The 18,263-nt window shown below is 34.9% G+C and overlaps 1 protein-coding gene across 1 annotated transcript in view; it reads left to right on the top strand.

The window, feature by feature from the left end:
* Nucleotides 1-18,263, top strand: part of ano10a (anoctamin 10a) — a 59,338-nt gene that overhangs the window by 27,134 nt on the left and 13,941 nt on the right. Inside the window, exon 13 of the mRNA XM_039694492.2 lies at nt 15,242-15,358. Within this exon, the coding sequence (XP_039550426.1) occupies nt 15,242-15,358 (117 nt within the window). The remainder of the gene's footprint in view (nt 1-15,241; nt 15,359-18,263) is intronic.

The raw sequence follows: 18,263 nt of genomic DNA, 5'->3' as shown, positions 1-18,263 counted from the left end.
CATTTCACCATGTGTATTTTAAAATACATTACCAAAAATGGTGTATTTTTAGTTGTTGTTGTTAAATCTTTAAGGACAAATGTTGCATGCAAGGTGCTTCCTCAAAATTGATAAAATAATTGTTGGTGGAATTGCCTATTAATTCCTTAAGATTCCACTCCTTAATATCTATAAAGATTCTCTCTCATTAACACACTGTAGTGTATGCGCACATTTGTATGTCTGCTACACACAGCTCACACAATAAGCTGCAAGCAAATCACTTTCTCTGTCTATTACGCAGGGCGCTTTTCAAGGCTGTCTTTATATATTTTATTGAGTCTGTCAGTTGATTAAGTGGAGTGAGCAGGGGTTGGCATTGGATCAGCATATACAGATGGGGGAAGGTCTGGTTCTGTTGGACTGCAGAGTACTGTCTGATGTATAGATTCTTTCAGATATACTGTAGTAACATTGTTTACTAGTCACTGTAACACAATATCAGGTGCGTTCATGCCATGTAGTAATTACCATAATGATTCTGATCTGTAAATAGCTTTCATATGCTTGTAGAACATAGTAGTAATTACAACATGTAAACTAGTTATTTTCTGAGAGGTATGGCTTGTACCACTTGACCACTGCAGATTAATAGTGTGTTCTACTCGAAACGGCGCTGTGCAGACCAATGTATGGCATCTTAGTAGCGCGAGAGGGATTCAAAAGGATTCAGAGCTTTATTTACGGTAATAGAGTGGTGCCTGTACAGTATTACGTCACTTTGTTGGCCAACCAGCAGTTAGCATCACACTGGTTCCCTCGATAAAACCAAATAGGCATTTCCCATTTGGATTATCTCTAAAAACAAGCTCCGTGATCAACAAAAGTTTGATACTTACAGTACATACAGCCTCTAGTCCCATTTAGCAACCGCCTTTTGTCAAGACACGTAACGGCTCAAAAAACTCACGAGTGGGGTAATATTGATGTATTTTATGTCGTAGAATTAAACATGAACGTGTCTTGAGCTTGTGTTCACCACAGACCTTATTTCAACCATTTAAACAAAACCCCATTCAAAAAACCCATTGAATTCTGGACAATGCTAACTGCTAACATGCTAGCTCGTTTCCACGTTTTGGCCTACAAAGTGATGTCATACCTGCACCCCTCTATTACAACATGCCGGAATGTAGCATAAACACAGGAACTATGAACACACTGAAGACGGAACAACTAAAACTTCAAAATAAGAGTCTTGGGTCTGTTCACACAGAACTTGTTTTTCCATTCCAATGCACTTCCTTTCTATTGTTTTTCTACGGAAATACGGGCCAGACGGACGTTTTTCAATTGAATGTGTGTCTCGTGTCTTTTTATTTTCTGTCTCGCACATTCCACTGACCTTTTCTACTTTAAAAACACTTATATACTTCTAAACCATGACAATAGTGTGGTATTAAATTATCATTATGCCGTTAAATTATCAAACAAAAGTTTCCAGCACTTAATAAAAAAATTTAAAAAGGTAATAGTGACTTTTTAACTCAGAATTGTGAGATAGAAATATATTATTCTAAGAAAATAAGTAAAAATTACAAGAAAAAAGTCACACTTATCTTTAATGTTTTATTTTATTTATTTTTTAATTATTATTCTGTGGTGGAAACAAGCTTCCATAGCTTGCTAAAAAAAATCTAGCTTCCAAATTTCTGTCATAATCAGACCATATCAGACCATATCTACCAAGCAAAAATCACAAGTGTGTTCATTTTGAAAAGTAATAGCGCATCTCACCTCAAAAAGCCACATGATTTGAGATGTCATTCATGTTTGTAGCACAAATGGTCAGGATTAGTGTTTAATACTTGGGGTTAAGTGTTTTTTCAACTCTGGTTATGAGCCATTGTAACATATATGTTGTAGGTCGGATGGTATTTAAATGTAGGAAAACATGGATTTATTGGGTTTTTTGTTGCATAAATGAGTAAATCATCAAAAACGATTAATGCAGAAATAATCTCTGTGCCCTCAAAGGTCATCTTTGGATGATGGGTAATGCAAATGTTCCCTCGCTTTGTTATCTATTCTTTACTTTGCCTTTGTGTGCAGTGTCACTGGCTCACGGTGGAATGAATCAGAGAGGTTTGTGAGTAAAGTGTGTGTGTGTGTGTGTGTGTCATTGCTGGTATTTCTCAGAGCCATGACTGCTGCCTATTTTTGGGCCATTCGATACTCAGGTAATTACACGATGACATGCCTCAGAGAGCAGTAACTAGGCAACAGTGTAGCCACGGTGACAGGAGACGGCTGAGGATCAGGAAGAACTGAAAAGCTTCATGGTAAAGTGGATGACTGTGACCTCTGAGGGAGGGAGAGAGAGAGAGATTTGCCTACAAGCAAATGCACACACGTAATAAAGCAAAACAATTACTTTTTCAAACATCTTGGATGTTTTAGGGGCAATTCAGGGGCGAATATTGCTCAAATGCAATGTATTGCTTTGACTAACTAAATAACTTACTAACTTTACTGAATTTTAGCTTTTTAGTAGTTTTTTTTTTTTTTTTTTTTTTACTCGTGTAAATGTATCTGTTATGTATGGAAGCTTGTTTCTGCCACTGAATAAAAAGTAAAAAAAAGGCAATTGCGGCTTTTTATCTTACAATTTTGACTTCTTTTTCTCGTAATTGCGCGAAAAAAAAGTCAGAATTGCGAGTTTATATAAATAACTACATTCTTGCAGAAAAAAAATACTTAACTTCATTCCGTGACACATCAACAGTAGTATTAGTAAAATAATAGTGGTTTGCTTGTTCGCCATGACACTATTTTTTAGAAATGCTGCAAGTGGAGTGATACCTGGGGTGAAACGGTTCCCACGGTGATACTGGTAGAATATGACATGGCTGGAAAAGGCTCTCAGCCAATCAGAATTGTTAACCAGATCAAATTGTTCTATTGTAGCTACATCCAGCCATCTAGCATAATGGCGTCAGCAACGTTTGTATGAAACGAGAGAGCGAGTCTGCAATACCGCATTACATAATTAAATAATTGTACTCAAATTATTGATTGAGTTTTAATATTTTATTAGCTCACCTATTGCAAAATTTCCATGAAGGAAAAGCATTCCTAGCAAGCGTATAGTGCTGACTTCTGTTACCCGGATGAGCCTGTGTTATCAGTTTTTACCGGTTGTTATTGACAACATACCGCTGGTTTCGATCAATCCGAATCAAGTATTCCTGAGAGCCATTCAGTAAAATAGAGTAAAACATGAAAATATTTTGAGCTTGTGTTCACCAAAGATCTTATTTCAGGCATTTGACAAAATCCATTCTAAAAACCCATTAACTTCAGGATTATGGAACCGGAGGTGCTAAAATGTTAACTCATTTCTGTGTTTTGCCCTACAAAAAACATCATCCTTGCAGCACTCTATTCAGCACATGCTTTTTGTAATTTGACATTGTGTAATGTCATTGTCGTACTATACTATAGCTAAGAATCTCTCATTGTGAACTTTGCCATTATCTGCAGCATGGCTTTCTACGGGAATGTTTCAAAGAGTGAATACGGTTTTCATATAATCTGATTTGACTGCGACTGTCTAGATGTCAGTGGTTAAATTAGCAATCGGTCAAAATGAGAGTGAGTGTATTTGTGTACACCCCACCCAGCGAGTGTTCATGTTAACAGGCTGACAGGCTCTTCCAGGGCTGTTTAACTGAAGACTGTTCTGTTCCATGACTCCCTAACCATGTCTGACATGCTGCAAGATCAGATCTCTCTCTCTCTCTCTCTCTCTCTCTCTCTCTCTCTCTCTCTCTTTCTCTCTTTCCGTTCCACTCACGTCGTAAAGAGGATGACGGCTAGCCTGTAAACACTCATATCCCTCCAGTTCACCGGTCACACATGAGATTGGTCACAGGCTGAACAAATCAATGGCTGTACCCTTTCTCACAATGCTTTAGTTATACACTACATCGCAATGTAATGTTGTCTTTAAATTAGCTACATTTTTGTGAAATTTCATGGGCAAAATATGCGCTGACTGTGTGACCAACTTGAATCTGTTGTGAAATTTGTGATATCAATCGACATGACTCAATTTTGCCTGTGAAAATGTGGAGAACATTCTATTCTATTTCAGTGCACTCTTAATGAGTCTCAGGTTGGATTTGATGTTATAGCTCCTTTAGATAAAAGGTTTTATTAAGGTTCTGTTTACCTATTCTATTCAATATTTGTCTGTGTTTGTGTTGTGGCTACACTTTGAAGTAAATCAGCAATCATTATTCTATTCTATTCTATTCTATTCTATTCTATTCTATTCTATTCTATTCTAGTATACTCCTAATGAGTCTATGTTTGCTTTTGATTATACAGCTCCTTTATATTAGGATTTTACCATAAGTATTCTATTCTATTTTATTCCATTCTAATCTATTCTATTCTATTCTATACGAGTATACTCCTAATGAGTCTATGTTCGCTTTTGATAATACAGCTCATTTAATATTAGGATTTTATTATAAGGTTGCTATTCTATTCCAGTGTACCTGTAATGAGTCTCTGGTTGAGTTTTATTATTGTAATAGGATTGTATTATCTTTTTCCATTCTATTCTATTTCAGTTCACTCTTTGCCTATGGTTGTTTGATACTAAAGCTCCTTTATTATCAAGGTTCTGTTTACCTATTCTATTCAATATTTGTCTGTGTTTGTGTTGTGGCTACACTTTGAAGTAAATCAGCAATCATTATTCTATTCTATTCTATTCTAGTATACTCCTAATGAGTCTATGTTTGCTTTTGATTATACAGCTCCTTTATATTAGGATTTTACCATAAGTATTCTATTCTATTCTATTCTATTTTATTCCATTCTATTCTATTCTATACGAGTATACTCCTAATGAATCTATGTTCGCTTTTGATAATACAGCTCATTTAATATTAGGATTTTATTATAAGGTTGCTATTCTATTCCAGTGTACCTGTAATGAGTCTCTGGTTGAGTTTTATTATTGTAATAGGATTGTATTATCTTTTTCCATTCTATTCTATTTCAGTTCACTCTTTGCCTATGGTTGTTTGATACTAAAGCTCCTTTATTATCAAGGTTCTGTTTACCTATTCTATTCAATATTTGTCTGTGTTTGTGTTGTGGCTACACTTTGAAGTAAATCAGCAATCATTATTCTATTCTATTCTATTCTATTCTATTCTATTATATTCTAGTATAGTCCTAATGAGTCTGTTTGCTTTCTATTATACAGCTCCTTTATATTAGGATTTTACCATAAGTATTCTATTCTATTCTATTCTATTCTATTATACTCCTAATGAGTCTATGTTTGCTTTTGATTATACAGCTCCTTTATATTAGGATTTTACCATAAGTATTCTATTCTATTCTATTCTATTCTATTCTATTCTATTCTATTCTATTCTATTCTATTCTATTCTATTCTATTCTATTCTATTCTATTCCAGTGTACCCCTAATGAGTCTCAGGTTGGATTTGATGTTCTAGCTCCTTTAGATAAAAGGTTTCATTAAGGTTCTGTTTACCTATTCTATTCAATATTTGTCTGCTGATTTCAAAGTGTAGCCACAACACAAACACAGACAAATCGTCCCCTTGGAATTATAAGGTTCTATCTGTGTTCTATCTGAGCTTCAAAGTTTTTGCATTCCATATAGGAAAATGTGTATGGGGAACAAGTTTCTTTCAAACATAAAAATAACAGGGATACCTAAATGTACAAAACACATCACATAATGTAAATAAATTGTCACAGAATAAGTGAATATGTGAATAACTCAATTTTGACAAAAATGTCAGATAGAACCTTATAATTCCAAGGGGACGAAATATTGAATAAAATAGGTAAACAGAACCTTAATAAAACCTTTTATCTAAAGGAGCTATAACATCAAATCCAACCTGAGACTCATTAGGGATACACTGGAATAGAATAGAATAGAATAGAATAGAATGGAATAGAATAGAATAGAATAGAATAATGATTGCTGATTTCAAAGTGTAGCCACAACACAATCATTATTCCATTCTATTCTATTCTATTCTAGTATTCTATTCGAGTATAATCCTAATGAGTCTATGTTCGCTTTTGATAATACCGCTCATTTAATATTAGGATTTTATTATAAGGTTGCTATTCTATTCCAGTGTACCCGTAATGAGTCTCTGGTTGAGTTTTATTATTATAATAGGATTGTATTATCTTTTTCCATTCTATTCTATTTCAGTTCACTCTTTGCCTATGGTTGTTTGATACTAAAGCTCCTTTATTATCAAGGTTCTGTTTACCTATTCTTTTCAATATTTGTCTGTGTTTGTGTTGTGGCTACACTTTGAAGTAAATCAGCAATCATTATTCTATTCTATTCTATTCTATTCTATTATATTCTATTCTATTCTATTCTATTATATTATATTCTAGTATAGTCCTAATGAGTCTGTTTGCTTTCTATTATACAGCTCCTTTATATTAGGATTTTACCATAAGTATTCTATTCTATTCTATTCTATTCTATTCTATTTTATTCTAATATACTCCTAATGAGTCTATGTTTGCTTTTGATTATACAGCTCCTTTATATTAGGATTTTACCATAAGTATTGTATTCTATTCTATTCTATTCTATTCTATTCTATTCTATTCTATTCTATTCTATTCTATTCTATTCTATTCTATTCTATTCTATTCTATTCTATTCTATTCCAGTGTACCCCTAATGAGTCTCAGGTTGGATTTGATGTTCTAGCTCCTTTAGATAAAAGGTTTCATTAAGGTTCTGTTTACCTATTCTATTCAATATTTGTCTGCTGATTTCAAAGTGTAGCCACAACACAAACACAGACAAATCGTCCCCTTGGAATTATAAGGTTCTATCTGTGTTCTATCTGAGCTTCAAAGTTTTTGCATTCCATATAGGAAAATGTGTATGGGGAACAAGTTTCTTTCAAACATAAAAATAACAGGGATACCTAAATGTACAAAACACATCACATAATGTAAATAAATTGTCACAGAATAAGTGAATATGTGAATAACTCAATTTTGACAAAAATGTCAGATAGAACCTTATAATTCCAAGGGGACGAAATATTGAATAAAATAGGTAAACAGAACCTTAATAAAACCTTTTATCTAAAGGAGCTATAACATCAAATCCAACCTGAGACTCATTAGGGATACACTGGAATAGAATAGAATAGAATAGAATAGAATGGAATAGAATAGAATAGAATAGAATAGAATAGAATAGAATAGAATAGAATAGAATAGAATAGAATAATGATTGCTGATTTTAAAGTGTAGCCACAACACAATCATTATTCCATTCTATTCTATTCTATTCTAGTATTCTATTCGAGTATAATCCTAATGAGTCTATGTTCGCTTTTGATAATACCGCTCATTTAATATTAGGATTTTATTATAAGGTTGCTATTCTATTCCAGTGTACCCGTAATGAGTCTCTGGTTGAGTTTTATTATTATAATAGGATTGTATTATCTTTTTCCATTCTATTCTATTTCAGTTCACTCTTTGCCTATGGTTGTTTGATACTAAAGCTCCTTTATTATCAAGGTTCTGTTTACCTATTCTATTCCATATTTGTCTGTGTTTGTGGTGTGGCTGCACTTTGAAGTACCATCTGCAAGCATTATTTTGTTCTATTCTATTTGAGTGTACTCCCAATGAGTCAATGAGTTGTTTGCCTTTCATAATATAGCTCCTTTAATAATCTGATTTATAAGGATTATATTCTCTTCAATTCTATTCCATTGCACCCCTAAAGACACTCTGATTCTATTCTATTCTATTCTATTCTAGTGCACTCTTAATTAGTCTCCGGTTGCTTTTGATAGAACAGCTCGTTTTAATAATTAGATTTTATTCTGTTTATTTATTCAAAAAATTCTATATTTGTCTGTATTTGTAGTGTTTCTGCCCTTTGATCTACATCTGCAGTCATGATCCATTTGTTTGTTAAAGACTCTTGGAGAAAAATGTGACTACAGAAATAATCTGGGCTTTGTTCTCTCATTATATCAGATCTTAGATTCTCAGTCTCTGCATCACACCCTCTCTCTCTCTCTCCCTCTCTTTCTCTCCTCTTTCTCTCTCTCAGACAGCAATCAGGCTGAAGAGAGGGTGGCATTTTCCACAGTTCATGCTCAAATGCAACATCATTTTGAGTCACACTTCTGCACATGCTCTGTGCTTGTTTTAGGCAGTGCCCTGCAGGAGACTGCTTTTCTGTTACTGATGTTATGATAAATCAATGATGAATCATTCAGTCAGCGCTCTCAAACGCTCAGAGTGCAGCACTGAGTGTCGAGTCCGTTTTTAGACTTGCTGATGGAGATTTGCTTTTAATTTTATTAAAACACAGTAGTGTTTATTACAAGTCCTGGTGAGCTACTTGCCTAGACTGTGTTTTACCCATCATATACATGCTCCCTATGAGAAGGCTGTTCCAAAAGAATTGAACCGAATTTTAAAGGTGTGATAACAATTTTTGCAGGCAAAATCCAGTCAAAAGCAATTTACACATTCTGGAATTTCTTGTGAGGGTGTAATATTTCCACAGGCAGATTTTGCCTCAGGTTTAAGTTGGTCACGCAAATTTTCCACAAGCACATTAAAAAAATTTTTTTTACTGACAAATAAAAATCTATTTAATTGGAAATACAGTATGGAAATACATTGCTCCTTTAAAGCTGACAATTACACCCAAAATTAGCATATTCTGTGTATTTTTTTTATTATTTTTTTTTTTATTAGCCTACCCCATTATCAGCTTAGCAATATCCTAACATCAGACTGGAAGCAGTTGTGTAAATTAATAGTTATGTGAGCCTTACATGATGTTTGTGTTGTATAAATACTGTACTTAAGAATTGCTGCTTTTGTAAAGCTTTTCAAATTATTAAGCGGCCTAATTACAGCCGCAATTATGTGGTTTTATGAGGTTCAATTATAAATTTGCTTTGGAAGCCTTATGTAGGAAGCAAGCCAAACTCACTACGTTTTGGAACAGCAGGTTTTTGTTATTAATTGACATTCAAACTATTTCTCAAAAGAAAAAAGTTTTCAGTTTTGACAAATTAATATGCGAAGTTTTGATATTCGTCAACAAGTGAAAACTCTTTGGGTAACACTTTAATTGAAGCGGTGTGCATAAGACTGACATCACACATGTCACACTCTAAAAAATATTGTTGGTTTAACTTAAAAAAAAAAAATGAAATAACCTGGCTGCCTTAAAATTTTAAGTTCATTGAAATGGAAAAAATTGTGATTTGATTTAATCATCAGAAACGTAAAATATTATGTTATCTGAACTACATAAATTATGTAGGTTGATTTGACAAAAGAAATAATGTTCTATAAAAACCATGAAAATATATTTTTTACAGTGCATGAATATGAATTAGGTTTTAAGCATGTTTATGACAACTGTCATTAAGTGACTTTCACTCAATTATGACATTTTTAATGCAAATGTAAGTTTGAGATGTCTTTATCATGACAACTTGCCTTAGCAAGACAACATAAATTGTCATAAATATATCATAAACATGACACAGCAGATTAATTTAAAACTTAAGAAACCACTTAACTTTATGGGTTGATATTACATTAAACTGTCAGATTGTTGGTTTTGACATTGGCTTTTATGAGGCCATTATAACATTTTAATGACAAATTCAATGTGAATCACCGTAGTTGAGGTCAAGAAAAATATTCATGACACAGTATGAAAGCCCTCAAAAGAGCAATTTGGCTTTATGTGTATTTTCCATCTAATATCAAAATATTCAGCCTTTCATTACATCATTTATAATGACATATGTCATCCATACAAGAAAAGCAGCTTTTTGTATTGAGTCCCAGTTTTAGCTTATGTCTATGGCTTTAAACTGTTAATGTTGTTGACTGTTTATTGATATCTGAACTAAACTACTCCCTCCAAAGCAGAGCCGGTACATTTTCCACATTAGTCAACGATAGCTGACTGACAGACAGATTAAAGACAGATGCCGTTTGTATTGAATTTTGTAGACCATCATCACTTGCATTATTTGTATTTATACGAGAGCTAACTACAGTATGCTGCATTTAAGACATGTTTAAAGGGTTTTACTCACCCTCAATGACTCGCCTTCATGTTCCTTCAAATGCATTAGACTATCGTTCATCTTTGAAACACAAAGATATTTTTAATGAAACCTGAGAGATTTCTATCCCTAAAAAATCCACATAATCAATACTTTGACACCTCAAAAGGTTTATAAAGACTTTTGAAGAGAGAATTATATGAACAGATTTAATTTAGACTTTTATTCACATATAAACATTGATCAATGCACATAGAGCACTTCAAATATGGTAAATTGAATGTCAAACGTGCTTGCTTGACATGTTTGACCTTCTTCAAGAACCATTAAGGATCAAAAACATGCTTGTGTAATATTTGATGTGCATTTATCAGTGTTTATATATGAATAAAAGAAGATTTAGTGCTAGCAATGTGCTAAAAACAGAAAAGGTTCACACAGATCACCAAAAACTTCGAGATGATTAAAAGCACTGTATTATGCATGCCAGGCCAGTAGTTGGCGATGTCAATTTGTAGAGAAAAACTACACACCTGTAGACTGCATGACGTCACTGTTTTCACAAATTCACGTTTTTTTTAGTTTACACTGAGACGATAATGTTATCTTTTTCAAAAACGTGCGTTTTCAGGCCCCAAACACTGTTGTGATGTAAATGAAGGACCAAAAGCATAAAAAGTTTTCTGTTTTTAGTTGAAAATGGTGTTGTGGTAAACGAAGATTAGACCTCTCGATTCATATGAATTAAGTTTACAATGCCTTTATGAACTTTTGAAGCGTTAAAGTTTTGGAAGAATGTGTTTCAAAGATAAATTGAAAAAAGACTTATGGACATAAGGGTGAGTAAATAGTGACCGCATCTTAGTTTTGTGGGTGAACTCTCCCATTAAAGGGATAGTTCACTTTGAAATTAGTTTTTGATATGTTTTATCTTACCTCAAGGGCATCCAAGATGTAGGTGTCTTTGTTTCCACAGTATTTTCAATTTTGATATTTTTAGGTCAAACCGTTCTTGTCTGTCAGTCATATAATGGAGGTAAATGGGGTCCACCTCAAAGAGCATGCACAGAGAAGTCCAAATTAAACATGATTTAATGACTCGTTGTGACGCTGTGCGGAGAAACAGAGCTGAGGCTGGGTCCAAACGCAGTGTAGCTTTATTAAACAAACTTAAAACAAGACACTAGAAGCAAGACTCGAGAGACGTGAAAGCACCAACGTAACACACATAAATTCAACAACCAACAAAGACAGGGCAGAAACACAGGGCTAAAATAATCAATGACAAACGAGCTAGACAAGATAACAAGGGGGCGTGAGAAATGAGAAACACCTGGGATAAATAATAGACGGGCAATAACTAATAACGAAAACACACAAAACCACTTCGTGACACTCATAAATGTAAGTATGATGGCCTAAGACACAAAACGAGCGGTTTGTGTGAGAAAACGAACAGTATTTATATCGTTTTTACCTCTTGTAATCACAGTGACGTCCAGGCGCTTCAGTCTGCGCAAGCGCCGGAAAGCCCCGGAAGTGATCTCTCGCGCATGTACATGAAGATCTAAACATATTTAGATATGCAGGAAATTGCAATGGAAGACAATGGATATATCAACAGACAACGTTGATTTTTTTTTTCCGCAACCGCGCAAGAGATCACTTCCGGCGCTTGCGCGGACCGAAGCACCCGTGCCTTCAGGTCACTTGGACATGGCTGTGGTTACAAGAGGTAAAAACGATATAAATACTGTTCGTTTTCTCACACAAACTGCTCGTTTCGTGTCAAGGCCATGAAGAGTCATTAAATCATGTTTAATTTGGACTTCTCTGTGCATGCTCTTTGAGGAGGACCCCATATACCTCCATCATATGACTGACGGACAAGAACGGTTTGACCTAAAAATTTAAAATACCGTGGAAACAAAGACACCTACATCTTGGATGACCTTGAGGTACTCTAAAACATATCAAAAAATTATTTCAAAGTGAACTTGCACCCCCTCCTCTTAGAGGATGCATAGTTTTTTCTGGCAGTGGCAGTGCCGGTAAAACTAGAGCATCAACTAGGGGTGATTTGGTACCGCCTTTTAGAAAGTCAACCTTTGGTCAATCTGCCTACTCCGTTAAAGGGTTAGTTCACCCCAAAATGAAAATGAAGTCATTAATTACTCACCCCCATGCTGTACCAACCCCGTAAGACCTTCGTTCATCTTCGGAACACAAATAAAGATATTTTTGATTGAATCTGAGAGCTCGATCAGTCCTACATAGGATGCCTAAGGGACTGGCTCTTGACGGCCCATAAAGTCATTAAAGAAAAGGTTTAAATATTCCATGTGCCTACAGCGGCTCAATTATAAGTTTATCAAGCGACGAGACTACTTTTTGTGCGAAAAAAACATAAATAATGACTTAATTCGACTATTATATTACTTCCTTGTGGGCGCATGCGCGAGAACTGAGACGAGAATGTTCTTCTCCTTCTTCTACTTCTTGTTACCGGCTGCTCACCGCTTAGGAGTTTTACCGCCCCCTACCGTATAAAATGATGATCCATATATAAGGCGCTCTGGATTATAAGGAACACTGTCGTTTTTTTTTTTGAGAAGATTAAAGGCTTTTAAGTGCACCTTATAGTGTGGAAAATACGCTAATTGAAAAGCGTATGTACAGCGCGCATCTTCCTCAGCTTGTAAACAGAAAGTTTTGCGCTTCCAGCTATATCAGCACATCATTTTATACGGTAGGGGGCGATAATACTCCTAAGCGGTGAGCAGCCGGTAACAAAAAGTAGTCGAAGGAGAAGAACGTCCTCGTCTCAGTTCTCGCGCATGCGCCCACAAGGAAGTAATAGAATAGTCGAATTAAGTCGTTATTTATGTTTTTTTCGCACAAAAAGTAGTCTCGTCGCTTGATAAACTTATAATTGAGCCGCTGTAGGCACATGGAATATTTAAACCTTTTCTTTAATGACTTTATGGGCCGTCAAGAACCAGTCCCTTTGGCATTCTATGTAGGACTGATCCAGCTCTCAGATTCAATCAAAAATATCTTTATTTGTGTTCCGAAGATGAACGAAGGTCTTACGGGGTTGGTACAGCATGGGGGTGAGTAATTAATGACTTAATTTTAATTTTGGGGTGAACTAACCCTTTAAAGTAGTGGGGAAGTGGAATTCAATACCCGCTAACATTAGAAACTCAGGAAGTTTTGCTGTATTTAAAGCCAGCCTCAAAATTTAGCTAAAATCAGCACAAGAGTGTTGCCATTAATTATTGCATTGCATTTTCTGTATTCTGTATCTGGTGTATTTATCAAAATGTTTTTTTAATCAATTTTAAATTGATGGATAAAATGTCATTTGTAAATTTATGTAGTGCATTTGTTGTTTTAGTGGTTGCTTTGTGTCTATTGTTATGTTTTGTCTACCTGCCCAGGGACAACAGATGCAAATTAGCTATTAGCTAACTCTGGTGCAATTGTTTTAAATTGTGCGCTGTCCCTGTCAAATAAAACAAATAAATAAATAAAATAAACTATCCCTTTAACAGCAACATAAAATGTCCTTGTTTTTTTGTCAACAGTAAACCCTTTTTGGAACCCATTTACTTCTTTAATTTTATGTTTTCAGTGCACAACATAAAAATGTCATGTTCAAGGTCAGAATTTAAAAATAACCAGGACTCCCTTATATTAAAATAGTTTAACCTCTTAAGTGTCATGCCCCCTTTTTGGAATAAACATGAAAATGCACAATCCGAACTTAAATGGTTGTAATTCAAGAATACTTTGGAATATAGATGTAAGATTGGTTTTGTTTTAAAGAAGACATTTGGCAGATTTTTGTAGAAGTTAAATAAATTAAGAAAAAAAAGTTATATAAGTTTATATGAGTTTATGAAAATGTAAAAATGTCAAATATACCTGGTGGACTCAAAAACTGCAATAAAATAAAAGCCACAACTCTGAACAAGTTGTGTTTAAAATTTTAGGTTGATATCTCAAAAAATGAGCTTTCCATTCAGTAAGATTTCAGTAAGATACCAAACTTTTTCACTAAGTCACAACCAGACTCCATTACTGCCCATATAAGGGCGCCTCCATTTCCATATGTGTTTTGAGTGATCTGAACCATTATTTCCACAATTTTCATACAATTTATGAAGTAGGCATCTTATTCAGAAGTAGTAAGAGAAGTTTGGCATATTTTGATATGAATTCAACCTCTAAGAAGCACATACACAGAACACACATGTGCGTTCACAAATGGTGAATGTACAATCTTTTTTCTTTATATTCTAAACATGTTCATGACATGTTCACTATTGGCATGAAAACAAACTGAGGTTTCTACCATTCTTTCATGATTTTCATGTTCATCACTATTTCAAAATAAAGGTCTTAACACACCTTAGGAGTAGGAACATATTCTTGTTGCAAATTGATAGATTACGGCTCTTCTGTAATTTTATGTTGAAAATCAATCACCAAATATGAAAACTGCAGATTGTAAGCTTTCAAATGATATATAGTTTGTCAATATCGGTTTAGGTTTAGTATAGGAGATTACTGTTTTAAATATGTAATAGCTATGGGCTATATGGCGGTGACACTTAAGGGGTTAAAGTGTGCAAAAGTAAAGTGTTCTTACTTATACATTTATTTAAACTGTATAAAAATAGTTCTTCAGGCCTCTTTAAATCACACAAAGTTGAACCGTGGGCCCGTTTCAGAGGCAGTGGGCATGTGGTGATTCATTTTAATACACTGGAGCTGAAATGACAGTTGACACTCTGCCAACAGTATTCATCTCACTAATGTGGCCTTTAAAGACATCGAGAGCCATAAAGTTCACCCAGCCATTCAGTATGACTGAAATATGTTCCCTTTTGATTTCACGTGTCTCTCCTTGTCAAGAGAGGTTCTCACTATTTAAAAAAAAAGCCTTTCCATTAAATGCCATTGATCTGTCTTGAAAGTGTGAACGAATCATAAAAGAATATTCGAGGTGCATTTAGCACTTGCTTATAATAACGTAGATATGAAACGAAAGCTGTGCTTTAAACTTGTCTTTTTCGGTTTATTGCAGCATGTTCTCCTGGCCTTCAAGTTCATCCTGGCATTCGTCATTCCAGATGTTCCTAAACACATCCAAGTCAAACTAGACAAGCTGGAGTTTGACTCCCTAGAAGCTCTTAAGAAAAGGGTGAGTACGTTTGTACATGTGCACATTATCTGTAGCACGCAAACAGGAAATGGGTCCGTTCAGTGCAAATAGTGAGTTGCGCACGTGCCTCTGTGGACTTTACAGAGTCAACAACACATGTCTGCATCAACAGAAGCGGTTATGCACCAACCATTATTCCTCTGCTCAGAGAGCTGCATTAACATCCTTCCTGATCATTAAATGATCCAGAGAGACCTTTGTACATGCTGAGAAGCTCTACTGACATACAGAGTGCGTTCAGGTAGTGTTTGCTAATGAGGTTTAGCTATTTGGGCAGATGTTTATCACCTCACATGCTGCATAAGAAGTAGGTCACTAACAAAGAAACACACACTGCAGTCTGCCCTTAGCAGTCAAGCAGAATTAATAATGAGGAAAAAACATATTTTTTTCTTTAAAAGACAAAGGCTATGTTTGGATTGAAATACTAACACACTGCTTACTGCAAACTACCTTCTATTTTTAAAAATAACAGTGAGAGAGAGTGTATTATGCAGTGATAAATAATTCAAACTGTAGAATGCAACAAGGAGGGGAGCTCACATACATAATTGTAGAAATATTCGTGTACAAAGAAAAAAAAAAAATGGGTGCAAAGAGTACCTGAAAACCATACTTTTTTTTTTAACCATAAGCACAGATACCTGACAGTCTTCAATTCCAATATGGCTAAAATAAAAGTCTTACATTATCGGATTTTACCAGTACTGAAGTATTTTACTCACACTGAATGTAGCCTCAAAGATACACTAGCCATCAACAACCAAGAGACATGCCAGTGAAAAACAAGGAACAGTTGATTTGTGAGGAGAGCAATCATGTTTATTTTCTAATTCGAAATAAAGCTGAACACCTCAAAATGGCAATAAATCAAGGTCGACACAGCCTCTTAAATGTCTACAATCAAGTGTCAGTTAAGCTCAAGTTCTCAGAAATGGCATAAGTAAACCAAAATCCTTCAATAAGGTCTCTTCAATATAACAGATAAATCAAATAGTGTCTAGTCAAATGAAATAGTCAAAGCCTATGTTTACTGGACATGCTGGTTTCATCTCATATGAAACAACTTCTTTCTAATGCACTCATATTTATGTAAAGTAGCCTTGTTGACAAGTTTGGGCAAAACACACTAGATATAATACATTTAATGCCCTGTAGATGGCGATATCACTTCTTTTGTAGCAGAAATAAACTGCTGCAGAAAAAATTGCCATTCAAAATGTAAAAAGTAATTGCATTAAGTAAAGATTACCTATAGGGGAGAGCCGGGGCGATCGAAACAGGACGGATGAAACAGAAAGATTTCCTTGAAAACAATTTGCGTCATTTACGTCAAATTTCGTCAGCACGCACAGCACGTAATGCCTATCAGAGCCGCGAAAACATTTCTTCTTTACGTCATGCCGATTTAAAGTTAGAGCCGGAAAGCTGTTTTTGAGTGTGGTTAGTGAATTCTTTCATGCAGTACTTTTTTTTTGGCTGACAAGTTGTGTTTATGTTTTCATGTGCCATTGTAATAATAATATGGAAGGTGTATAAGTAGTGCAACACATCCTTAAAGGGATAGTTCACCCAAAAATGAAAATTCTGTCAGTAACTCCTCACCCTCATGTTGTTCCAACCACGGAAGACCTTCGTTCATCTTCGGGACACGAATTAAGATATTTTTGATGAAATCTGAGAGCTGGATCACTCCTCCATACTAGTCCATAGGCTTCTTAAGGGATTGAAACTTGCCAGCCTCGAAAAGTTATTAAAGACATCGTTAAAATAGTGCAAGTGACTACAGTGGATCAGTCGTAACTTTAACAAGGGACGAGAACACTTTTTGTGCGCAAAAACAAACATAAATAACGACTTTATTTCAATTGAATATTTTATTGATTACATAACATTGTCAAGTTAGTCGCGGAAGTGGAGCTCTCGGCATCTGGAATGATGTTGGATCTTCGTTTTAGTCCTGCTTGCCATGGTCCATAATGTTTGAACAAAACCATAATAGGGACGCTCGCGCTGTTGAGCTCGCATAACGGCCATAACCGACCCAGTTGTCCACGTCTGTCGCGCCATGGTTACTATTGCAGTACGAGGTCAAACCTGGTGGAAACCGGGGGTAACGCGGATATGACGTTATTGACTGGCGACTCCTCACCCCTGCTCACACGCCCCGTTTCCTTGGTTAAAAATCGCAATTTTCTCTCGATTTACAAGTAGTTGTAAACATTTGGGATATTGTAAGTAATTAACAAAACAAAATATATAACATTGGCCTAGTGGTTTTTGGATTTTTTTACTTCAAAAATCCTGCATATTGTACCTTTAAGTAACTTGCGCACCAAAGTAATTTGTTTGTCTAAATTCCTTCAGCATTTGAGTGGATGTTTTTGCTGTTTTAAACAGCAGTACTGTATGCGACCACACTATGTTGCAGTGAGTCTCAGAAATAAATATGTTTATTTACCATTTATCAGAAAAGTCTTAATTTTTCCATTTAGATGAAATAAGTCAATAATTAAATATTCTGCTGTTAAAATGTTTATTTTCAGTAATGTAAAAACCACCTCACTCACAGATTTCCAGTTTGTCTGATGAAACTGGAAATCTGTGAGTGAAGTAGTTTTGAAAGGGACTTATCAGCTCTTATTTTTCTTATTTTAGTCACGAGACAGTTGAATAATGTTTGATATACAGCTTAAATATCCTTGTTAAATAAAAGTATACATGTCTTAAAAAAAAAAAAAAACATACTGGTCCTAATCTTTTGAACAGTAGTGTACATATATGGATTTACTGTCCATTGGATTAAAAGAAATCCCAGATAAGGATTTTTCAATCACTGTACTACTGATGTACTAGCATGGAAGTATGCAATTCTGAACAAAGC

Source organism: Pimephales promelas, chromosome 12 (assembly GCF_988280905.1).
Source record: "Pimephales promelas chromosome 12, fPimPro1.hap1.1, whole genome shotgun sequence".
Lineage (NCBI taxonomy): Eukaryota > Metazoa > Chordata > Actinopteri > Cypriniformes > Leuciscidae > Pimephales > Pimephales promelas.
This window is presented reverse-complemented; position numbering and strand designations above follow the sequence as displayed.